A 26,106-nucleotide genomic window follows, 5' to 3' on the forward strand; every position below is an offset into this window, starting at 1 on the left:
TTGGCAAGCTGTGGTCACCATTTCCCAGACCAATCAGCGACTTGTTACCAGCAGAATCTCCAATCGTATACCTGCCCTGGCTCCAGTTCATCCGCAAACCTGGCAAAGCCCCCCTCCCCCCTCCACTGCCTACACCAATAGCTGTGTAAACAGCGCTTGCAAAAAGCTTTCAGAAAGTGTAGCAATCCTTTAACAACCCTCAGCTTTGGAAACAGTCCTCCACCATTTCTGTTCAGAATCAAAACATATTAAATGAAAAAAAGTGATTGATCACTGTGTTCCAGCATTTTAGGCCTGGATTACACACAGCTCAATCCTGGAAACAGATAGAATGTGGGAACAAGGAGCAGCTCATTGTTAATGAGGACTTTGAAACCCCCCTCTCCGTTTCCTCCAAGTGGCATTTTGGTGAAATTTGTCTCTTTTCCCCTGCAGGGACCTCTGTGAGAACACGTTGGGTAGGAGCTCACTGGATCACCCCATGGAGCCCAGCCTCAGGTGGGATGCCATGGCCCAGAACCAAGGAGCTTCCAGAGCCTCCGGCCTACCACCAACGGCCCTGAAAACCAGGCCGGCCAGTCCCAAAGCCTCACGGATGAACCTGGGCCAGCCCACAACACCGCTGACCCCTCGCCGGAAGCTCAGCACGCCAATGGAGTACCACGACACCGTGCCGGCTGAGTTCCAGGACAAGGCCCAGAAACCCCCGAAGGTGGCAGGGGGAGGGGACAGCCCTCCCCCGGTGGTGAGGAGGGCCAGTTCGGGCGATGCTTCCTCGCCGGCTCATTCCCGCTCTGGATCCCGGGCCTCGGACAGGATGAGGTACCTGGAGACATTCCCAGAGCGGCGGCGGAGCTTCGAGTTGGCGGACGGGCAGCCGTGGCCCGGATTCAGGAAGTGGCGTTCCTTCGACCACACGGAGCAGCGGGAGGGCAGGCTGCGGCCTTCCCTGTCCGAACTGCTGGACGGCGAGGGGCGGGGGGGCCTAAGGCCGGAGGGTGGGGCAGGGGCCGAGCTGAAACGCTCGCTCTTCCGGCAGAAAGCGGCTTCCTTCGACGAGCGCGGCCGCTATGCCACGAGGGCCCGCGACGTCGAGCTGAAGATCTCGGAGGAGCTGAGCAGGATCAAGAAGACGGCCATGAGCTCGACAGTGAGCAGGCCCGTGCTGCGGTCCCCAGTGCTGGAGCGTGCCGTTAACCGCGAGCTATCATCACGGAAAGCCGCCAGGGCGGTGACCCCCCCGGCAGAGGCACCGCGGAGCCCAGAGGGGTCATGGTTGGATAGTCCACGTAAACCACTGCAGCGAAGCCTAGCCACGTTTAGCGGTGAGCCAGAGGATCTGGAGTCAGGCAAGGCCAGAGCATGGGAGTCTGCCGTCAACTACCCAGACCAGGCTGAGGCAGGAGCAACAAACCTGGCAACCGTCAGCCAGCACGCCCAATCTCAGCCTCCCAGCCGCCCCCAGCCTGTCGTGGAAACTGTCCTGAAGGTGAGGTCCACCTCCGAAGGCCGGGCCCCGGTTATCGCCCCCGATCTGCCCTCACTCTCCAGGCAGGATGTCAAACCCTCGCCGCCCTTTCACAAGGAGAGCCCTGACTGGCTCAGGAGTAGGCCGGAGAGCCTGAGCCTCGGTGGCAGAGCGGAGTTGGGAGACGGTGCTCCGAGATTAGGTCTGGCCCCCCTCAGCCCGGCCTGTACCGCCCCCCCCATAGCCCCCAGTAGTGTGGCCGACACGGGAGTGAAGAGCATCAGGCCTGAGGACATGGAGGCAAGCTCCGCGGATCTGAAAGAAGACACCACCACCCAGGTTCGGGATAAATCAGGCCGGAAAACTCCCAGAGGGAAATCCAGGAAATCTCGTCCCACTTCACCGGAGTTGGGTAAGGAGAGCAGACAAAGAGATGAACTGGAGCGTTGTTGTCCAATCTGAACAGCGAGATATCATGGCTGTCACGCAGACCATGGAGAATACAAGGTGAAAGTGTGGACTGCAGATAGAGTCAGAGAGTCATAGAGATGTACAGCAAGGAAACAGACCACTTCCTCTGGTAGCTCATTCCATACACGTACCACCCTCTGTGTGAAAACGTTGCCCCTTAGGTCTCTTTTATATCTTTCCCCTCTCACTCTAAACCTATGCCCTCTAGTTCTGGACTCCCCCACCCCAGGGAAAAGATTTTGTCTATTTATCCTATCCATACCCCTCATGATTTTATAAATCTCTATAAGGTCACCCCTCAGCCTCCGATGCTCCATGGAAAACAGCCCCAGCCTGTTCAACCTCTCCCTATAGCTCAAATCCTGCAACCCTGGCAACATTCTTGTAAATCTTTTCTGAACCCTTTCATGTTTCACAACATCTTTCTGATAGGAAGGAGACCAGAATTGCACGTAATATTCCAACAGCGGCCTAACCAATGTCCTGTACAGCCGCAACATGACCTCCCAACCCCTGTACTCAATACTCTGACCAATAAAGGAAAGCATACCAAATGCCTTCTTCACTATCCTATCTACCTGCGACTCCACTTTCACGGAGCTATGAACATGCACTCCAAAGTCTTTTTTTTGAGCAACACTCCCTAGGACCTTACCATTAAGTGTCTAAGTCCTGCTGAGATTTGCTTTCCCAAAATGCAGCACCTCGCATTTATCTGAATTAAACTCCATCTGCCACCCTTCAGCCCATTGGCCCATCTGGTCCAGATCCTGTTGTAATCTGAGGTAACCCTCTTTGCTGTCCACTACACCTCCAATTTTGGTGTCATCTGCAAACTTACTAACTGTACCTCTTATGCTCGCATCCAAATCATTTATGTAAATGACAAAAAGTAGAGGACCCAGCACCGATCCTTGTGGCACTCCACTGGTCACAGGCCTCCTGTCTGAAAAACAACCCTCCACCACCACCCTCTGACTTCTGTCTTTGAGCCAGTTCTGTATCCAAATGGCTACTTCTCCCTGTATTCCATGAGATCTAACCTTGCTAATCTGTCTCCCATGGGGAACCTTGTCAAACACCTTTCTGAAGTCCATATAGATCACATCTAACGCTCTGCCCTCATCAATCCTCTTTGTTACTTCCTCAAAAATCTTAATCAAGTTTGTAAGACATGATTTCCCATGCACAAAGCCATGTTGACTATCCCTAATAAGTCCTTGCCTTTCAAAATACATGTACGTACTGTCCGTCAGGATTCCCTCCAACAACTTGCCCACCACCAAGGTCAGACTCACCGGTCTATAGTTCCTTGGCTTGTCCTTACAAGCCTTCTTAAACAGTGGCACCACGTTAGCCAACCTCCAGTCTTCCGGCACCTCACCTGTGACTATCGATGATACAAATATCTCTGCAAGAGGCCCAGTAATCACTTCTGTAGCTTCCCACAGAGATGCTGGAAATCAGAGTCGAGATTAGAGTGGTGCTGGAAAAGCACAGCAGGTCAGGCAACATCTGAGGAGCAGGAAAAATCGACATTTTGGGCAAAAGCCCTTCATCAGAGTTGGACAGGGGTAAATATACAGGAGATCCACAGGGAGACAGGGATAAATATACAGGAGATGGACAGGGAGACAGGGGGTAAATATACAGGAGATGGACAGGGAGACAGGGGGTAAATATACAGGAGATGGACAGGGAGACAGGGGTAAATATCCTGTATATTTACCCCATGTCCCTGTCCATCTCCTGTTATTTACCCCTGTCTCCTTGTCCATCTCCTGTATATTTACCCGTCCCCATCTCCATCTCCTGTATATTTACCCCGTCTCCCTGTCCATCTCCTGTATATTTACCCCGTCTCCCTGTCCGGGGGTAAATATACAGGAGATGGACAGGGAGATGGGGTAAATATACAGGAGATGGACAGGGAGACGGGGTCCATATACAGGAGATCCATAGGGAGATGGGGTAAATATACAGGAGATGGACAGGGAGACGGGGTCCATATACAGGAGATCCATAGGGAGATGGGGTAAATATACAGGAGATGGACAGGGAGATGGGGTAAATATACAGGAGATCCATAGGGAGACAGGAGTAAATATACACGAGATGAACCGGGAGATGGGGTAAATATACAGGAGATCTGTAGGAAGACGGGGTAAATATACAGGAGATGGATAGGGAGACAGGGGTAAATATACAGGAGATGGGCAGGGAGACAGGGGTAAATATACAGGAGATCTACAGGGAGACAGGGTAAATATACAGGAGATCCACAGGGAGACAGGGTAAATATACAGGAGATCCACAGGGAGACAGGGGTAAATATACAGGAGATGGACAGGGAGACAGGGTAAATATACAGGAGATGAACAGGGAGACAGGGGTAAATATACAGGAGATGAACAGGGAGACAGGGGTAAATATACAGGAGATCTACAGGGAGACAGGGTAAATATACAGGAGATCCACAGGGAGACAGGGGTAAATATACAGGAGATGGACAGGGAGGAGGGGTAAATATACAGGAGATGGACAGGGAGATGGGGGTAAATATACAGGAGATCTACAGGGAGACAGGGTAAATATACAGGAGATCCACAGGGAGACAGGGGTAAATATACAGGAGATGGACAGGGAGATGGGGGTAAATATACAGGAGATGGACATGGGGACAGGGGCTAAATATACAGGAGATGAACAGGGAGACAGGGTAAATATACAGGAGGTGGACAGTGGGTAAATATACAGGCAATCCACAGCGAGATGGGGTAAATATACAGGAGGTGGACAGTGGGTAAATATACAGGCAATCCACAGGGAGATGGGGTAAATATACAGGAGATCCACAGGGAGACAGGGGTAAATATTCAGGAGATGGACAGGGAGACAGGGTAAATATACAGGAGATCCACAGGGAGACAGGGTAAATATACAGGAGATGAACAGGGAGACAGGGTAAATATACAGGAGATGGACAGGGGGACGGTGGGTAAATATACCGGCAATCCACAGGGAGACAGGGTAAATATACAGGAGATGGACAGGGGGACGGTGGGTAAATATACCGGCAATCCACAGGGAGATGGGGGTTAAATATACAGGAGATGAACAGGGAGATGGGGGTTAAATATACAGGAGATGGACATGGGGACAGTGGGTAAATATACCGGCAATCCACAGGGAGACGGGGTAAATATACAGGAGATGGACAGGGGGACGGTGGGTAAATATACCGGCAATCCACAGGGAGATGGGGGTTAAATATACAGGAGATGAACAGGGAGACAGGGTAAATATACAGGAGATGGACAGGGAGACAGGGTAAATATACAGGAGATGGACAGGGGGACGGTGGGTAAATATACCGGCAATCCACAGGGAGACGGGGTAAATATACAGGAGATGGACAGGGGGACGGTGGGTAAATATACCGGCAATCCACAGGGAGATGGGGGTTAAATATACAGGAGATGGACATGGGGACAGTGGGTAAATATACAGGCGATCCAAGGGAGACAGGGGTAAATATACAAGAAATTGACAGTTTGCCCAAAGGGGTGGTTATAAGTTGGATCATAAGACTATAATCGCTGGGAGCAGAAGTAAGCCATTCAGCCCATCAAATCTGCTCTGTCATTCAATGAGATTATGTCAGATCTGATTATCCTCAACTGGAGTTTCATGCCTTTTCCCCATATCCCTTGATTCCCTTTCTAATTAAACATCTGTCTATCTCAGCCTTGAATATACTTCGTGGCCCAGCCCTGAATGCCCTGTGTGGTAAGGAATTCCACAGATTCACTCCCGTCTGAGAGAAGAAATTCCTCCCCAGCCCTGTCTGAAATGTGTAAAGTTGCCCATGAGGAGGGTCAGGGGCTAAGTTGGGGACTGAGTGCTACTGACTCTGAGAGAAGCCAATGGAGGGAAGCTGACAAGTTGACAATGGCTGTCACGAGAGGGAGGGGAGGGTGGTGACGAAGTCTGTCGAGGAAGACAATTCACAATATTCACAGTTAGCTGCTTGCTTTGTCTTAATTCCATTTTGACATTCAGTGCTTCAAAGATCTACAGGACAAGGTGCTTTTGTGGAATCATTCCCTACAGTCCCAAACTTACGATGGTCTGAATGAACAAAATGTGGCCTCTTTGTGTTTGGCAGAATCCTCGGATGATTCCTATGTCTCGGCCGGTGAAGATCCGTTAGAGCCACCAGTATTTGAGATTAGCATCACCGACTCTGTGGTCACTGTGGGGGCGTCAGTCCTTCTGAAATGTATCATCACTGGAACACCTATGCCTCAAGGTAGGACATTGCACTGGCCATGTGACACTCGCCTAAAGAAAGACACTGCATTGGCATATGCACAGCACCTTTCTTTTCCTAAGCACCTCCCAAAATATATTGCATGTCTCATTGCTCCCACCAGAATGCTAATATATCAGTGCGGGCAACGATGAGGAAGGCAATTGGGATGTAATCATTTCTTAGAGACGATATGGAGCAAAACAGGAAGGTAATCTTGCTGCAGTTGTGTTCACCTAATCCGAAGCAGATGGTGAAACCCCAAACAGGACACTATCCTGTCACAACCCAACGTTCCCTGCCTCTTAACTACAACCCCAGTGAGGGGTGCCCTTATAGGGTTTTATAAAATCAGGAAGGGACATGGATACGGTGAATAGCCAAGGTCTTTTCCCCAGGGTAGTAGAGTCCAAAACTAGGTGGCATAGGTTTAAGGTGAGATGGAAAAGATTTAAAAGGGATCTAAGGGACAACTTTTTCACTCAGAGGGTGGTGTGTGTATGAATGAGAGGAAGTGGTGGAGGCTGGTACAATTACAGCATTTAAAAGGCATCTGGAAGATGCATGAGTAGGAAAGGTTGAGAGGGATATGGGCCAAATGCTGGCAAATGGGACTAGGTCAGTTTAGGAAACAGGATTGGCATGGACAAGTTGGGCTGAAGGGTCTACTTCCGTCCTGTATGACTCTATGGTATTTTTAAAATTCACAATGAATTAATAAGTAAATGATATAAAAATTGACGGATTAGAGCACCTTAAATGTGGTCTATAACTGGAACATTCTGTAGACTGAGACAAAATCAATCCAGGAGGCCATTCAGTCCATTGTGCTTGTATTGGTTCTATCCCCCAGCACCAATCTTCTGCCTTTACCCCATCTCCCTGCTCATCATTTCTACCAATTAACCATCCAATGCCCCTCTTGAAAGTCTCAATTGAGCCTGCCTCTACCACATGTCCAGGTAATGCATTCCCATGTATTTGCTGCCCTTGTCCTTCTAGATGGAAGTGGTCGTGGGTTTGGAAGGTGCTGTCTGAGGATCTTTGGTGAGTTTCTGCAGTGCACATTGTAGATAGTAGACACTAGTAAACCTCTGCCCTTTAGTTCTGGACTCTTTGCAATATGAACTTATGAACAACATGGCCTGAAGCTAGGGCAACACGGTGGCTCAATAGTTAGCACTGCTACCTCACAGTGCCCGGGGCCTGGGTTTGATTCCACCCTCGGGTGACTGTGTGGAGTTTGTACATCCTCCCCATGTCTGCGTGGGTTTCCTCCCATTGGTGGGCAGTTAGGGTGGGTTGGCCATGCTAAATTGCCCCATAGTGGGCAGGGTGGATTGGTCATGGGAAATACAGGGTTACAAGAATGAGGTGTATCTGGGTGGGATACATTTTGGAGGGGTTGGTGTTGACTCAAGGGGCTGAATGGCCTGCTTAAACACTGTAGGGATTCTATGTTAAACAAGAGGGAAATTCTATACAGCATCCATACTTGAAGAATGGTTGACCTCCGACTTTTAGCCAAAGAAGCCAAACTCCTGGTACTGACCATCCATTGACAGCTGAGGTACTGAGCTCCCTGAGACAATCACCGGCAGGGCAGAGTGATCACCGTCACCGGCAGGGTAGTGTGATCACCGTCACTGTAAGGCCAGTGTGATCACCGTCACTGGCAGGGCAGTGTTATCACCGTCACCGGCAGGGTAGTGTGATCACCATCACCGGCAGGGTAGTGTGATCACCGTCACCGGCAGGGTAGTGTGATCACCATCACCGGCAGGGTAGTGTTATCACCGTCACCAGCAGGGCAGGGTGATCACCGTCACCAGGAGGGCAGTGTGATCACCGTCACCGGCAGGGCAATGTGCTCACAGTCACCGGCAGGGTAGTGTTATCACCGTCACTGGCAGGGCAGTGTTATCACCATCACCGGCAGGGCAGTGTTATCACTGTCACCGGCAGAGCAGTGTGATCATCGTCACCAGCAGGGCATTATGATCACTGTCACAGGCAGGGTAGTGTTATCACCGTCACCGGCAGGGCAGAGTGATCACTGTCACCGGCAGGACAGTGTGATCACTGTCACAGGCAGCGCTGTGTTATCACCATCACCGGCAGTGTAGTGTGATCACTGTCACAGGCAGGGCAGGGTGATCACCGTCACTGGCAGGGCAGTGTGCTCACCGTCACTGGCAGGGTAGTGTTATCACCCTCACCGGCAGGGCAGTGTGATCATCGTCACCGGCAGGGCAGTGTGATCACCGTCACCGGCAGGGTAGTGTTATCACTGTCACCGGCAGGGCAGTGTGATCACCATCACCAGCAGGCCAGTGTGATCGCCGTCACCGGCAGGCAGTGTGATCACAGTCACAGGCAGGGCAGTTTGATCACCATCACCGACAGGGTAGTGTTATCATCGTCACCGCCTGGGCGGTGTGATCATCATCAACGGCAGGATAATGTGATCACCGTCACAGGCAGGGTAGTGTGATCACCGTCACTGTCAGGGCAATGTGATCACCGTCACCAGCAGGCCTATGTGATCACCTTCACCGGCAGGGCAGTGTGATCATTGCCGCCAGCAGGGCGGTGTGATCACTGTCACTGGCAGGGAGGTGTGATCACCGTCACCGGCAGGGTAGTGTTATCACCTTTACCGGAAGGGCAGTGTGATCACCGTCACTGGCAGGGTAGTGTGATCACCGTCACAGGCAGGGCAGTGTGATCATTGCCACCGGCAGATCAGTGTGAACACGTCACCGGCAGGGCAGTGTGATCACCATCACCGACAGGGTAGTGTTATCACCGTCACCGCCTGGGCAGTGTGATCATCGTCAACAGCAGGGCAGTGTGATCACCGTCACTGGCAGGGTAGTGTTATCATTGTCATCGGCAGGATAGTGTGATCACCGTCACGGGCAGGGCAGTGCTATCACCGTCACCAGCAGGCCAGTGTGCTCACTGTCACCAGCAGGGTAGTGTGATCACTGTCACTGTCAGGGCAATGTGATCACCGTCACCAGCAGGCCTGTGTGATCACCATCACCGGCAGGGCAGTGTGATCACCATCACCGGCAGGGCAGTGTGATCATTGCCACCGGCAGGGCGGAGTGATCACTGTCACCGGCAGGGTAGTGTGATCACCGTCACTGGCAGGGAAGTGTTATCATCATCACCGGCAGGGTAATGTGATCACCGTCACAGGCAGACCAGTGTGATCACCGTCACCGGCAGGGTAGTGTTCTCACCTTCACCGGAAGGGCAGTGTGATCACAGTCACTGGTAGCGCAGTGTGATCACCGTCACCAGCAGTGCAGTGTTATCATCGTCACCGGCAGGGTAGTGTTATCACTGTCACTGGCAGGGCAGTGTGATAACCATCACCGGCAGGGTAGTGTGATCACCATCACCAGCAGGCCAGTGTGATCACCGTCCCCAGCAGGGTAGTGTTATCACCGTCACCGGAAGGGCAGTGTGATCAACGTCACAGACAGGGTAGTGTGATCACCATCACCAGCAGGGTTGTGTTATCACCGTCACTGGCAGGGCAGTGTGATCACCATCACCGGCAGGGCAGTGTGATCACCGTCATCCGCTGGGTAGTGTGATCACCATCACCAGCAGGCCAGTGTGATCACCGTCCCCAGCAGGGTAGTGTTATCACCGTCACCGGAAGGGCAGTGTGATCAACGCCACAGGCAGGGTAGTGTGATCACCATCACCAGCAGGGTTGTGTTATCACCGTCACTGGCAGGGTAGTGTGATCACCATCACCGGCAGGGCAGTGTGATCACCGTAATCCGCTGGGTAGTGTGATCACCATCACCAGCAGGCTAGTGTGATCACCGTCACCAGCAGGGTAGTGTTATCACCGTCACCGGAAGGGCAGTGTGATCACCGTCACAGGCAGGGGAGTGTTATCACCGTCACCGGCAGGGCAGTGTGATCACCGTCACCGGCAGGGTAGTGTGATCACCGTCATCGGCAGGGCACTGTGATCACCGTCACCGGCAGGGCAGTGTGAACACCGTCACCGTCAGGGCAGTGTGATCACCGCCTCCGACAGGGCAGTGTGAACACCGTCATTGTTAGTCCAGTGTGATCACCGACATGGCAGTGTGATCACCGTCACCGGCAGGGCAGTGTGATCAGCGTCACCGGCAAGGCAGTGTGTTTATCGTCACCGGCAAGGTAGTGTGATCACCGTCACTGGCAGGGCAGTGTGAGCATTGCCACCAGCAGGCCAGTGTGATCACCATCACTGGCAAGCCAGTGTGATCACCGTCACCGGCAGGGCAGTGCGATCACTGTCACCGGCAGGGCAGTGCTATCACCGTCACCGGCAGGACAGTGTGATTACCGACAGGGCAGTGTGAGCACTGTCACCGGCAGGGCAGTATGATCACCGTAACTGGCAGAGCAGTGTGCTCACCGTCACCGGCAGGGTAGTGTTATCACCGTCACCGGCAGGGCAGTGTGATCACCGTCACCGGCAGGGTAGTGTGATCACCGTCACCGGCAGCGTAGTGTTATCACTGTCACCAGCAGGGCAGTGTGATCACCATCACCAGCAGGCCAGTGTGATCACCGTCACAGGTAGGGCAGTGTGCTCACCGTCACCGGCAGGGTAGTGTGATCACCGTCACCAGCTGGCCAGTGTGACCACCATCACCGACAGGACAGTGTGATCACCATCACAGACAGGCCAGTGTGATCACTGTCACAGGTAGGGTAGTGTGCTCACTGTCACAGGCAGGGCAGTGTGATCATTGCCACCGGCAGATCAGTGTGAACACATCACCGGCAGGGCAGTGTGATCAACATGACCGACAGGGTAGTGTTATCACCATCACCGGCAGGGTGGTGTGATCATCGTCACTGGCAGGGCAGTGTGATCACCGGCAGGGCAGTGTGATCACTGTCACTGGCAGGGTCGTGTTATCATTGTCATCGGCAGGATAGTGTGATCACCGTCACGGGCAGGGCAGTGCTATCACCGTCACCAGCAGGCCAGTGTGATCACTGTCACAGGCAGGGCAGTGTGATTACCGTCATCCGCTGGGTAGTGTGATCACCGTCACCAGCAGGCCAGTGTGATCACTGTCACAGGCAGGGCAGTGTGATTACCGTCATCCGCTGGGTAGTGTGATCACCGTCCCCAGCAGGGTAGTGTTATCTCCGTCACCGGAAGGGCAGTGTGATCAACGCCACAGGCAGGGTAGTGTGATCACCATCACCAGCAGGGTTGTGTTATCACCGTCACTGGCAGGGCAGTGTGATCACCATCACCGGCAGGGCAGTGTGATCACCGTCATCCGCTGGGTAGTGTGATCACCGTCACTGGCAGGGTAGTGTTATCATTGTCATCGGCAGGATAGTGTGATCACCGTCACGGGCAGGGCAGTGCTATCACCGTCACCAGCAGGCCAGTGTGATCACTGTCACAGGCAGGGCAGTGTGATTACCGTCATCCGCTGGCTAGTGTGATCACCATCACCAGCAGGCCAGTGTGATCACCGTCCCCAGCAGGGTAGTGTTATCACCGTCACCGGAAGGGCAGTGTGATCAACGCCACAGGCAGGGTAGTGTGATCACCGTCACCAGCAGGGTAGTGTTATCACCGTCACCGGAAGGGCGGTGTGATCACCGTCACAGGCAGGGGAGTGTTATCACCGTCACCGGCAGGGCAGTGTGATCATCGTCACCGTCAGGGCAGTGTGAACACCGTCACCGTCAGGGCAGTGTGATCACCGCCTCCGGCAGGGCAGTGTGAACACCGTCATTGGTAGTCCAGTGTGATCACCGGCATGGCAGTGTGATCACCGTCACCGGCAGGGCAGTGTGATCAGCGTCACCGGCAAGGCAGTGTGTTAATCATCACCGGCAAGGTAGTGTGATCACCGTCACTGGCAGGGCAGTGTGATCACCGTCACAGGCAGGGCAGTGTGATCATTGCCACCGGCAGGCCAGTGTGATCACCATCACTGGCAAGCCAGTGTGATCACCATCACTGGCAGGGCAGTGTGATCACTGTCACCGGCAGGACAGTGTGATCACTGTCACAGGCAGGGCTGTGTTATCACCATCACCGGCAGGGTACTGTGATCACTGTCGCAGGCAGGGCAGGGTGATCACCGTCACTGGCAGGGCAGTGTGCTCACCGTCACTGGCAGGGTAGTGTTATCACCCTCACCGGCAGGGCAGTGTGATCATCGTCACCGGCAGGGCAGTGTGATCACCGTCACTGGCAGGGTAGTGTGATCACCGTCACCGGCAGGGTAGTGTTATCACTGTCACCGGCAGGGCAGTGTGATCACCATCACCAGCAGGCCAGTGTGATCACCGTCACCAGCAGGCAGTGTGATCACAGTCACAGGTAGGGCAGTGTGATCACCGTCAGCGGCAGCGCAGTGTGATCACCATCACCGACAGGGTAGTGTTATCATCGTCACTGCCTGGGCGGTGTGATCATCGTCACCGGCAGGATAATGTGATCACCGTCACAGGCAGGGTAGTGTGATCACCGTCACTGTCAGGGCAATGTGATCACCGTCACCAGCAGGCCTGTGTGATCACCTTCACCGGCAGGGCAGTGTGATCATTGATGCCGGCAGGGCGGTGTGATCACTGTCACCGGCAGGGTAGTGTGATCACCGTCACTGGCAGGGAGGTGGGATCACTGTCACCGGCAGGGTAGTGTTATCACCTTTACCGGAAGGGCAGTGTGATCACCGTCACTGGCAGGGTAGTGTGATCACCGTCACAGGCAGGGCAGTGTGATCATTGCCACCGGCAGATCAGTGTGAACACGTCACCGGCAGGGCAGTGTGATCACCATCACCGACAGGGTAGTGTTATCACCGTCACCGGCTGGGCAGTGTGATCATCGTCACTGGCAGGGCAGTGTGATCACCGGCACGGCAGTGTGATCACCGTCACTGGCAGGGTAGTGTTATCATTGTCATCGGCAGGATAGTGTGATCACCGTCACGGGCAGGGCAGTGCTATCACCGTCACCAGCAGGCCAGTGTGATCACTGTCACAGGCAGGGCAGTGTGATTACCATCACCAGCAGGGTAATGTGATCACTGTCACCACCTGGCCAGTGTGACCAATGTCACGGCAGTGTGATCACCGTCACCAGCTGGCCAGTGTGAACACGGTCACCGGCAGGGCAGTGTGATCACAGACAGGGTAGTGTGATCACCGTCACTGGCAGACCAGTGTGAGCATCGTCACTGGCAGGCCAGTGTGCTCACTGTCACCAACAGGGTAGTGTGATCACCGTCACTGTCAGGGCAATGTGATCACCGTCACCAGCAGGCCTGTGTGATCACCATCACCGGCAGGGCAGTGTGATCACCATCACCGGCAGGGCAGTGTGATCATTGCCGCCGGCAGGGCGGTGTGATCACTGTCACCGGCAGGGTAGTGTGATCACCGTCACTGGCAGGGAAGTGTTATCATCATCACCGGCAGGGTAATGTAATCACCGTCACAGGCAGACCAGTGTGATCACCGACACCGGCAGGGTAGTGTTCTCACCTTCACCGGAAGGGCAGTGTGATCACCGTCACTGGTAGCGCAGTGTGATCACCGTCACCAGCAGTGCAGTGTTATCACCGTCACCGGCAGGGTAGTGTTATCACTGTCACTGGCAGGGCAGTGTGATCACCATCACCGGCAGGGTAGTGTGATCACCATCACCAGCAGGCCAGTGTGATTACCGTCCCCAGCAGGGTAGTGTTATCACCATCACCGGAAGGGCAGTGTGATCAACGTCACCGGCAGGGTAGTGTTATCACCGTCACAGGCAGGTGAGTGTGATCACCGTCATAGGCAGGGCAGTGTGATCACCGTCACCAGCAGGCAGTGTGATCACCATCACAGGCAGGGTAGTGTGATCACCATCACCGGCAGGGCAGTGTTATCACTGTCACAGGCAGTGTAGTGTTATCACCGTCATAGGGAGGGCAGTGTGATCAGCGTCACCAATTTGCAGCAACCTTTAGATCATGGATTGTGTTTGTTGACGCCTTAGTTAAATCAGCAAAGCACAGAAGGATGGAACCCAGAATAGCTGAGAACCCTTCACTGATCATAAGGTCATTCCATCATTAGAGAGGGAGCTGATTGGTGGTGGTTTAACCTGCGCCTCACTGTGCCTCAGGCAGGGAGAGAGGTTGAGAAGGACACTCCTTCATGGTCACCTCAGGAGAAGTGGGAATTGAACCACGCTGTTGGCATTGCATTGCTGTAAAAACCGGTCATCCAGCCAACTGAACTCCAAGTGCACTACAGAGGGAGCACAGTACTGACGGAGTGCTGCATGAAGGGAGCGCAAGATTGAGGGAGTGCAGAACTGAAGAAGTGCAGTGTTGAGGGAGTACACTATTGAGGGAGTGCAGTATTGAGGGAGTGCTGCATTGAAGGAGTATACTATTGAGGGAGTGCTGCATTGTGGGAGTGCTGCACTGAGGGAGTGCATTACTGGGGATTGCAATTTTGAGGGACTGCAGTAATGGGGGAGTGCTGCATTGAGGGAGTGCAGTGTAGAGGGAGTGATGCATTGAGCGAATGCACTATCAAGGGAGTACAGTATTAAGGGAGTGCAAGAAGCGTCCAGGAGAGTTTTCTGGAGCAGTCATATTGGGCCTGGTGTTGGGGAATGAGCCAGGCCAGGTGGTAGAAGTTGCGGTAAGGAATTTCTTTGGGAACAGTGACCACAATTCTGTAAGTTTTAGAATACTCGTAGATAAAGAAGAGAGAGTGGTCCTAAGGGAAGAGTACTAAACTGGGCCAAGGCCAATTAAATCAAAATTAGGCAGGAGCTGGGAAATGAGGATTGGACACAGCTATTTGAAGGGAAGTCCACATTTGAGATGTGGGAGACTTTCAAAGATAGGTTAAAGATAATGCAGGATGGGCATGTCCCATTGAGAGCAAGGGATAGGAAGGGCAAGATTCATGAACCGTGGATGACAGGAGAAATTGTACGACTAGCCAAGAGGAAAAGGGAAGCATACATAAGGTCCAGGCAGCTAAGAACAGAATGGGCCGCGGAGGAATATCGGGAGAGTAGGACCAGTCTTAAACAAGGAATCAAGCGGGCTAAAAGGGGTCATGAAATAGAATCCCAAAGCCTTTTATTCTTATATACGAAGCAAGCAGGTAACTAGAGAAAGGATTGATCCACTAAAGGATAATGAAGGAAGTCTGTGTGTCGAACCTGAGAGAATGGGTGAGATTCTGAATGATTACTTTGCATCAGTGTTCACTGAGGAGAGGAACATGACGAATGTTGAGATTAGGGATAGAAGTTTGAGTACTCTGGATCACGTTGACATAAGTAGGGAAGATTTGTTGGGTAGGCTCGAGGTTATTAAGGTGGACAAATCCCCAGGACCGGATGGGATCTATCCCAGGTTGCTGAGGGAGGCGAGAGAGGAAATAGCTGGGGCCCTGACAGATATCTTTGTGGCATTCTTAAATACAGGTGAGGTGCTGGAGGGTTACTCATGTTGTCCTCCTGTACAAGAAGGGTAGTAGGGATATTCCGGGTAACTACAGATCAGTGAGCCTGACGTCAGTGGTGAGAAAATTGCTGGAGAAGGTACTGAGGGATAAAATCTATTTATATTTAGAAAAGAATGGGCTTATCAGTGATAGGCAACATAGTTTTGTGCGGGGGAGATCGTGCCTTACCAACTTAATAGAGTTCTTCGAGGAAGTGACCAAGTTGATAGATGAAGGAAGGGCTGTTGATGTCATATGATCGGTGATTTTTACACTCGTGATGGAGAGGGATAAGTGTGTACTACAGGGCAAGAATTATAGCTGGGGTAAGGGAAATTATGATGCGGTGAGGCATGACTTAGGATGTGTGGCTTGGAAAAGTAGACTCCAAGGCAAGAGTGTAAATGATATGTGGAACTTGTTCAAGGGGCAACTATTGAGTGTCCTTGATATTTATGTACCTGTCAGGCAGGTAGGAAAGGGTCGTGCGAGGGAGCCGTGGTTTAATAAGGAATTGGAATCCCTTGTTAAATGGAAGAGGGCGGCCTATCTCAAGATGAGATGTGAAGGTTCAATTGGGGCGATTGAGAGTTATAGGGTAGCCAGGAAGGACCTGAAGAGAGAGCTAAAAGCAGCAAGGAGGGGACATGAAAAGTCCTTAGTAGATAGGATTAGGGAAAACCCTAAGGCTTTCTATAGGTATGTTAGGAATAAAAGAATGACTAGGGTAGGAATAGGTCCAGTCAAGGATAGTAGGGGGAAGTTGCGTGTGGAGGCGGAAGAGATTGGGGAGACAATGAATGAATACTTTTCTTCAGTATTCACTCAGGAACAGGGCATTGTTGTCGATGAGAATACTGAGGCACAAATAAGTAGAATGGATGGCTTGGAGGTATGTAGAGAAGAGGTGTTGGAAATCCTGGAAAAGGTGAAAATAGATAAGTCCCCTGGGCCTGATGGCATTTATCCTAGGATTCTCTGGGAAGCAAGGGAGGAGATTGCAGAGCCATTGGCCTTGATTTTTATGTCCTCTTTGTCTACAGGAGTAGTCCCAGAAGACTGGAGGATAGCAAATGTGGTTCCCTTGTTCAAAAAGGGGAGTAGGGATAGCCCTAGTAACTATAGGCCGGTGAGTCTCACTTCTGTTGTGGGCAAAGTCTTAGAGAGAATTGTAAGGGATAGGATTTATGCACATCTAGATAGGAATAATGTGATCAAGGATAGTCAGCATGGTTTTGTGAAGGGCAAGTCGTGCCTCACAAACCTTATTGAATTCTTTGAAAAGGTGACGAAGGAGGTTGATGAGGGGAAAGCGGTAGATGTGGTATATATGGATTTTAGTAAGGCGTTTGATAAGGTTCCCCATGGTAGGCTACTGCAGAAAATACGGAGATATGGCATTGAGGGTGAGTTGGAGGTTTGGATTAGGAATTGGCTGGATGGAAGAAGACAGAGGGTAGTAGTTGATGGCAAAGTTTCTTCATGGAGTGCCGTCACTAGCGGTGTTCCGCAAGGATCTGTTTTGGGACCATTGCTGTTTGTCATTTTTATAAATGACCTGGAAGAGGGGTTAGAAGGTTGGGTGAGCAAGTTTGCGGATGACACGAAAGTCGGAGGAGTTGTTGACAGTGAGGAAGCATGTGGCAGGTTACAGCAGGATATAGAGAAGCTGCAGAGCTGGGCAGAAAGGTGGCAGATGGAATTCAATGTAGCTAAGTGCGAGGTGATTCACTTTGGGAAGAATAACAAAAAGATGGGGTACTGGGCTAATGGTCGGATACTTGGTAGTGTGGATGAGCAGAGGGATCTTGGTGTCCATGTACACAGATCTCTGAAAGTTGCCACCCAGGTAAATAGTGCGGTGAGGAAGGCATATGGCGTACTGGCTTTTATTGGTAGAGGAATTGAGTTCCGGAGTCCTGAGGTCATGATACAGTTGTATAAGACTCTGGTACGGCCGCATCTGGAATATTGTGTGCAGTTTTGGTCGCCATACTATAGGAAGGATGTGGAGGCATTGGAACGGGTGCAGAGGAGGTTTACCAGGATGTTGCCTGGTATGGAAGGAAAATCGTATGAGGAAAGACTGAGGCACTTGGGGCTGTTTTCACTAGAGAAAAGAAGGTTTAGGGGTGACTTGATTGAGGTGTACAAGATGATTAGGGGGTTAGATAGGGTCGACAGTATGAACCTTTTCCCGCGTATTGAGTCGGGTATTACAAGGGGGCATAGCTTTAAATTAAGGGGGGATAGATATAGGACTGATGTTAGGGGTAGGTTCTTCACTCAGCGAGTCGTTAGTTCATGGAATGCCCTGCCAGTAACAGTGGTGGACTCTCCCTCTTTATGGGCATTTAAGAGGGCATTGGATAGGTATATGGAGGATAGTGGGTTAGTGTAGTTTAGGTGGGCTTGGATCGGCGCAACATCGAGGGCCCAAGGGCCTGTACTGCGCTGTATTCTTCTATGTTCTATGTTCTATGTTCTATATACATGGACTTTAGTAAGGTGTTTGATAAGGTTCCCCATGGTAGACTAATGGAGAAAGTGAAGTCACATGGTGTGCAGTGTGTTCTCGCTAGGTGGATAAAGAACTGGTTGAGCAACAGGAGACAGAGAGTAGTAGTTGAAGGGAGTTTCTCGAAATGGAGAAAGGTGACCAGTGGTGTTCCACAGGGGTCAGTGTTGGGGCCACTGTTGTTTGTAATATACATAAATGATCTGGAAGAGGGCACTGTTGGTATGATCAGCAAGTTTGCAGATGACACGAAAATTGGTGGAGTAGCAGAAAGCATAAGGGACTGTCAGAGAATACAGGAGGATATAAATAGACTGGAGAGTTGGGCAGAAAAGTAGCAGATGGAGTTCAATCGAGATAAATGTGAGGTAATGCACTTTGGGAAGTCTAATTCTGGAGCGAATTATACAGTAAACGGAAGAGCCTTGGGAAAAGTTGATGAGCAGAGAGATCTGGGAGTTCAGGTCCATTGTACCCTGAAGTTGGCTGTACAGGTGGATAGAGTGGTCAAAAGGCATATAGTATGCTTGCCTTCATCGGACGGGGTATTGAGTATAAGAGCTGGCAAGTCATGTTAAAATTGTACACGACATTGGTTCAGACGCCTTTAGAATACTGTGTACAGTTCTGGTCGCTACATTACCAAAAGGATGTTGGAGAGGGTGCAGAGAAGGTTTACGAGGATGTTGCCTGGTATGGAAGGTACTAGCTATGAAGAGAGGTTGAGTAGGTTAGTTTTGTTTTCATAAGAAAAAGGAGATTGAGGGGGACCTGACTGAGGTTTACAAAATCATGAAGGATATAGACAGGGTGGATCGAGACAAGCTTTTTCCCAGGGTGAAGGATACAATAACGAGAGGTCAAGCTTTCAAGGTGAGAGGTGGAAAGTTTAAGGGGGATACACGCGGCAAGTCCTTCACACAGAGGGTGGTAGGTGCCTCGAATGCGTTGCCAGCAGAGGTGGTAGAGGCAGGCATGGTAGATCATTTAAGGTGTGTCTGGACATATGCATGAGGAGATGGGGAGCAGAGGGATACAGATGCTTAGGAATTGGGCAATAGGTTTAGACAGTGGATTTGGATCGGCTCAGGCTTGGAGGGCTGAAGGGCCTGTTCCTGGGCTGTACATTTTCTTTGTTCTTTGTTCTTGTTCTGCACGATTGAGGGACAACAGTATTGAAGGAGTGCACTAATGAGGGAGTGCTGCATTGAGCGAGAGCTACTTAGAAGGAGCACAGTATTAAGGGAGTGCTGCATTGAGGCAGTGCAGTATTGAGGGAGTGCATTATTGAGGAAGCGCAGTATTAAGGGAGTGCTGCATTGAGGCAGTGCAGTATTGAGGGAGTGCATTATTGAGGGAGCGCAGTATTAAGGGAGTGCTGCATTGAGGCAGTGCAGTATTGAGGGAGTGCATTATTGAGGGAGCGCAGTATTAAGGGAGTGCAGCATTGATGCAGTGCAGTACTGAGGAGGTACATTATTGAGGGAGCTCAGTATTAAGGGAGTGCTGCATTGAGGCAGTGCAGTATTGAGGGAGTGCATTATTGAGGGAGCGCAGTATTAAGGGAGTGCTGCATTGAGGGAGGGCAGTACTGAGGGAGCACAGTATTGAGGGAGTGCTGTATTAAGGGAGTGCAGTATTGAGCGAGTGCATTATTGAGGGAGCACAGTAGTAAGGGAGTGCTGCATTGAGGGAGTGCAGTATTGAGGGAGTGCATTATTGAGGGAGCGCAGTATTAAGGGAGTGCTGCATTGAGGGAGTGCAGTATTGAGGGGGAGCATTATTGCGGGAGGGCAGTATTAAGGGAGTGCTGCATTGAGGGAGTGCAGTATTGAGGGAGTGCATTATTGAGGGAGCACAGTATTAAGGGAGTGCTGCATTGAGGGAGTGCAGTATTGAGGGAGTGCATTATTGAGGGAGCGCAGTATTAAGGGAGTGCTGCATTGAGGGAGTGCAGTATTGAGGGGGAGCATTATTGCGGGAGGGCAGTATTAAGGGAGTGCTGCATTGAGGGAGTGCAGTATTGAGGGAGTGCATTATTGAGGGAGCACAGTATTAAGGGAGTGCTGCATTGAGGGAGTGCAGTATTGAGGGGGAACATTATTGCGGGAGCACAGTATTAAGGGAGTGCTGCATTGAGGGAGTGCAGTATTCAGGGGGAACATTATTGCGGGAGCACAGTATTAAGGGAGTGCTGCATTGAGGCAGTGCAGTATTGAGGGAGTGCATTATGGAGGGAGCACAGTATTAAGGGAGTGCTGCATTGAGGGAGTGCAGTATTGAGGGAGTGCATTATTGAGGGAGTACAGTATTAAGGGAGCGCTGCATTGAGTTAGTGCAGTATTGAGGGAGTGCATTATTGAGGGAGCGCAGTATTAAGGGAGTGCTGCATTGAGGGAGTGCAGTATTGAGGGAGTGCATTACTGAGGGAGCGCAGTATTAAGGAAGTGCTGCATTGAGGGAGTGCAGTATTAAGGGAGTGCTGCATTGAGGGAGTGCAGTATTGAGAGAGTGCTTTATTGAGGGAGCTCAGTATTAAGGGAGTGCTGCATTGAGGGAGTGCAGTATTGAGGGAGTGCATTATTGAGGGAGCGCAGTATTAAGGCAGTGCTGCATTGAGGGAGTGCAGTATTGAAAGAGTGCTTTATTGAGGGAGCTCAGTATTAAGGGAGTGCTGCATTGAGGGAGTGCAGTATTAAGGGAGTGCTGCATTGAGGGAGTGCAGGATTGAGGGAGAACAATATTGAGGGTGTGCAGTATTAAGGGAGTGCTGCATTGAGGGAGTGCAGTATTGAGGGAGTGCAATATTGAGGGAGCGCAGTATTAAGGGAGTGCTGCATTGAGGTAGTGCAGTATTGAGGGAGTGCATTATTGAGGGAGCGCAGTATTAAGGGAGTGCTGCATTGAGGGAGTGCAGTATTGAGGGAGTGCATTATGGAGGGAGCACAGTATTAAGGGAGTGCTGCATTGAGGTAGTGCAGTATTGAGGGAGTGCATTATTGAGGGAGCGCAGTATTAAGGGAGTGCTGCATTGAGGGAGTGCAATATTGAGGGAGTGCATTATTGAGGGAGTGCATTATTGAGGGAGCGCAGTATTAAGGGAGTACTGCATTGATGGAGTGCAGTATTGAGGGAGTGCATTATTGAGGGAACACAGTATTAAGGGAGTGCATTATTGAGGGAGTGCATTATTGAGGGAGCACAGTATTAAGGGAGTGCTGCATTGAGGGAGTGCATTATTGAGGGAGTGCATTATTGAGGGAGCACAGTATTAAGGGAGTGCTGCATTGAGGTAGTGCAGTATTGAGGGAGTGCATTATGGAGGGAGCACAGTATTAAGGGAGTGCTGCATTGAGGGAGTGCAGTATTGAGGGAGTGCATTATTGAGGGAGTACAGTATTAAGGGAGTGCTGCATTGAGGGAGTGCATTATTGAGGGAGTGCATTATTGAGGGAGCACAGTATTAAGGGAGTGCTGCATTGAGGGAGTGCAGTATTGAGGGAGTGCATTATTGAGGGAGAGTTGCATTGAGGGAGTGCAGGTAACGAGTTTTGAGAAGATTTGTAGCTCAGGTTGAGTTTCTGAATGTAAGTTGCTCGCTGAGGTGGAAGGTTCATTTTCAGACATTCCGTCACCATGCATGCTACCATGAGGGAGTGCGGTATCTAGGGAGTGCGGTATTGAGGGAGTGCTCTAGTGAGGGACTGAAGTAACTGGGGAGTGCAGTATTGAGGGACTGCTGCATTGAGTGAGTGCTGCATTTAGGGAATGCTGCACTGTGGGAATACGGCATTGAGGTAGTGCAATATTGAGTGTATGCTGCATTGAGGGAGTGCTGCATTTAGGGAGTGCTACAATGAGGGAGTGCAATATTGAGGTAGTGCTACATTGAGGGAGTACTGTATTGAGGGAATGCTGCATTGTGGCAGTGCTGCATTGAGGGACAGCAGTATTGAGGGAGTGCAGTATTGAGGGAATGATGCACTGAATTAATGCATTATTGAGGGAGTCCTGCATTGAGGGGATGCAGTACTGAGAGAGTGCTGTATTGAGGGAACACTACATTGACTGAGCACCCTACTGAGGGGCTGCAGTATTGAGGGACTGCAGTATTGAGTGCATGCTGTATTGAGGGAGCACTGCATTTAGGGAGTGCTGAGTTGAGAGAGTGAAGTATCGAGGGAGTGCAGTAGTGAAGCAGTACTACATTGATGGAGTGCTGCATTGAGGGCATGCAGTATTGAGGGAGTGCTGTACTGAAGGAGTGCAATATTGAGGGAGCTCATTATTGTGGAGCGTTGCATTGAGGGGAGTGCAGAATTGAGGGAGTACTGCATTGAGGAAGTGCTGTATTGAGGGAGTGCTGCATTGAGGGAGTGCTGCATTAAGGTAGTGCAGCAGTATGGGAATGCCGTACTGAGGGAGTGCACTATTCAGGGAATGCAGTACTGTGGGATTGCTACAATGAGGAAGTACATAATTGAGGGAGCGCTGCATTGAGGGAGTACACTATTGAGGGAGTGCAGTATTTAGGGAGTGCTGCATTGTGGGAGTACACTATTGAGGGAGTGCAGTATTTAGGGAGTGCTGCATTGAGGGAGTACAGTATTGAGGGAGTGCTGCAATGAGGGAGAGTAGTATTGAGGGAATGCTGCATTGTGGGAGTGCTGAACTGAGGGAGTGCTACATAGATGGAGTGTTGCATTAAGTGAGTACAATGTTGGGCAAGGGCAGTGTTGAGTGCTGCACAATTGCAGGAGTGCCGCACTGACAGAGTGCTGCAATGAGGGAGTGCAGTATTGTGGTAGTGCGACATTGAGGGAGTAAACTAACTGAGGGAGTACGACATTGAGGGAGTGCAATATTCAGGGAGTGATGCACTGAGGGAATGCAGTATTGAGGGAGTATAGTATTGAGGGAGTGCACTATTGAGGGAGTGCACTATTGAGGGAGTGCAGTATTGATGGAGTACAGTATTGAGGTAGTGCAGTATTGAGTGAGTGCTGCCATGAAGGAGTGCAGTATTGACGGAGTGCAGTACTGAGGGAGTCCTGCATTAAAGGACTGCAGTACTGAGGGTGTGCAGTATAGAGGAGGTGCTGGGTTGAGTGAGAGCAGCATTGAGGGAATGCAATATTGTGCATTGATGGAGTGCAGTATTCAGAGAATGCAGTACTGAGGGAGTGCAGTATTGAGTGGGTGCTGTATTGAGGGATTACAGTACTGAGGGAGTGCAGCATTGAATGGTGCGAGTGCTACATTGAGGGGGTGAAGTACTAAGAGAGTGCAGTATTGAGGAGCTGCAGTATTGACGGAGTGCAGGATTGTGGGACTGCTACATTGAGGGGGTGAAGTACTAACAGTGCAGTATTGACTGAGTGCAGTATTGAGTCAGCACAGTATTGAGGGAGTGTTGCACTGAGGGAGTGCAGTACTGAGGGAGTGCTGCATTGAGGGATTGCTGCATTGAGGAAGTGCTGTATTGAGGGAGTGCTGCATTGAAGGAATACAGTATTGAGTGCGTGCTGCATTGAAGGAGTGCAGTATTGAGGGAGTGCTGCATTGAGGGAGTGCAGTATTGAGGGAGTGGAGTATTGAGTGCATGCTGCATTGAGGGAAAACAGTATTGAGGGAGTGCAGTATTAAATGCGTGCTGCATTGAGGGAGTGCTGCATTGAGGGAATACAGTCTTGAGGGAGTGCAGTACTGAGTGCGTGCTGCATTGAGGGAGTGCTGTATTGAGGGAGTGCTGCATTGAGGGAATACAGTATTGAGGGAGTGTAGTATTGAGGGAGTGCAGTATTGAGTGCGTGCTGCACTGAGGGAGCGCTGCATTGAGGGAGTGCTGTATTGAGGGAGTGCTGCATTGAGGGAATACAGTATTGAGGGAGTGCAGTATTGAGTGCGTGCTGCATTGAGGGAGGCTGCATTGAGGGAGTGCTGTACTGAGGGAATACAGTATTGAGGGAGAGCAGTATTGAGTGCGTGCTGCATTGAAGGAGTGCTGTATTGAGGGAGTGCTGGTATTGAGGGGGTGGTGTATTAAGGGAGTGCTGTATTGAGGGAGTGGTGTATTGAGTATGTGCTGCATTGAGGGAATACAGTATTGAGGGAGAGCAGTATTGAAGTGTGTGCTGCATTGAAGGAGTGGTGTATTGAAGGAATGCAGTATTGAGTGCGTGCTGCATTGAGCGAGTGCTGCATTGAAGGAATACAGTATTGAGAGAGTGCAGTATTGAATGTGTGCTGCATTGAGGGAGTGGTGTATTGAGGGAGTGCTGCATTGAGGGAGTGCAGTATTGAGTGCGTGCTGCATTGTGGGAGTGCTGGTATTGAGGGAGTGCTGGTATTGAGGGAGTGCTGGTATTGAGGGAGTGCTGGTATTGAGGGAGAGCAGTATTGAGTGCGTGCTGCATTGTGGGAGTGCTGGTATTGAGGGAGTGCTGGTATTGAGGGAGTGCTGGTATTGAGGGAGTGCTGTATTGAGGGAGTGCTGGTATTGAGGGAGTGCTGGTATTGAGGGAGTGCTGTATTGAGGGAGTGCAATATTGATGGAGTGCGGTATTGAGTGAGTTCTGCATTGAGGGAATACACTATTGAGTGTGTGCTGCATTGAGGGAGTGAAGTATTGCAAGAGTGCAGTATTGAGGGAGTGCAGTATTGAGTGTGTGCTGCATTGAGGGAGTGCAGTATTGATGCACTGAGGAAATGCAATATTGAGGGAAAACTACATTGAGGGAGTGCAGTATCGTGGGAGTGTTGTATTGAGGGAGTGGTGTATTGAGTACGTCCTGCATTGAGGGAGTGCTGCATTGAGGGAGTGCTGCATTGAGGGAGTGCAGTATTGAGGGAGTGCAATATTGAGGGAGTGATGCACTGAGGAAATGCAATATTGAGGATGTACACTATTGAGGGAGTGCAGTATTGAGGGGCTGCAGTATTGACAGAGTGCAGGATTGTGGGAAGGCTGCACTGAGGGAGTGCTGCATTGAGGGAGTGCACTATTGAGGGAGTGCTGCATTGAGGGAGTGCTGCACTGAGGGAGTGCAGTATTGAGGGAGTGCTGCACTGAGGGAGTGCAGTATTGAGGGAGCGCAGTATTGAGGGAGTGCTGCATTGAGGGAGTGCACTATTGAGGGAGTGCTGCATTGAGGGAGTGCTGCACTGAGGGAGTGCAGTATTGAGGGAGTGCTGCACTGAGGGAGTGCATTATTGAGGGAGCGCAGTATTGAGGGAGTGCTGCATTGAGGGAGTGCTGCATTGAGGGAGTGCTGCATTGAGGGAGTGCATTATTGAGGGAGCGCAGTATTGAGGGAGTGCTGCATTGAGGGAGTGCACTATTGAGGGAGTGCTGCATTGAGGGAGTGCTGCACTGAGGGAGTGCAGTATTGAGGGAGTGCTGCACTGAGGGAGTGCAGTATTGAGGGAGCGCAGTATTGAGGGAGTGCTGCATTGAGGGAGTGCACTATTGAGGGAGTGCTGCATTGAGGGAGTGCTGCATTGAGGGAGTGCTGCATTGAGGGAGTGCATTATTGAGGGAGCGCAGTATTGAGGGAGTGCTGCATTGAGGGAGTGCACTATTGAGGGAGTGCTGCATTGAGGGAGTGTTATACTGAGGGAGTGCACTATTGAGGGAGTGCTGCATTGAGGGAGTGCACTATTGAGGGAGTGCTGCATTGAGGGAGTATTGTATTATGGGAGTGCAGTATTGAGGGAGTGCAATGTTGAGGGAGTGCTGCATTGAGGGAGTGCAATATTGAGGGAGTGCTGCATTGAGGGAGTGCTGCATTCAGGGAGTGCTGCATTGAGGGAGTGCAC

General features: G+C 51.0%; 1 protein-coding gene across 5 annotated transcripts in view; it reads left to right on the forward strand.

Annotated features, from left to right (window-relative positions):
* The window catches only part of spega (striated muscle enriched protein kinase a), a 396,078-nt gene that overhangs the window by 172,984 nt on the left and 196,988 nt on the right, over positions 1–26,106 (forward strand). For all 5 annotated transcript variants that reach the window (XM_087989397.1, XM_087989394.1, XM_087989395.1 and 2 more), the window contains 2 exons: positions 436–1,880; positions 6,108–6,251. In XM_087989397.1, coding sequence (XP_087845523.1) covers positions 436–1,880; positions 6,108–6,251 — 1,589 coding nt within the window. The remainder of the gene's footprint in view (positions 1–435; positions 1,881–6,107; positions 6,252–26,106) is intronic.

This window comes from Chiloscyllium plagiosum, unplaced genomic scaffold (genome assembly GCF_037043375.1).
Source record: "Chiloscyllium plagiosum isolate Xiang-an unplaced genomic scaffold, Cpla_swu_hap1 HiC_scaffold_7, whole genome shotgun sequence".
NCBI lineage: Eukaryota > Metazoa > Chordata > Chondrichthyes > Orectolobiformes > Hemiscylliidae > Chiloscyllium > Chiloscyllium plagiosum.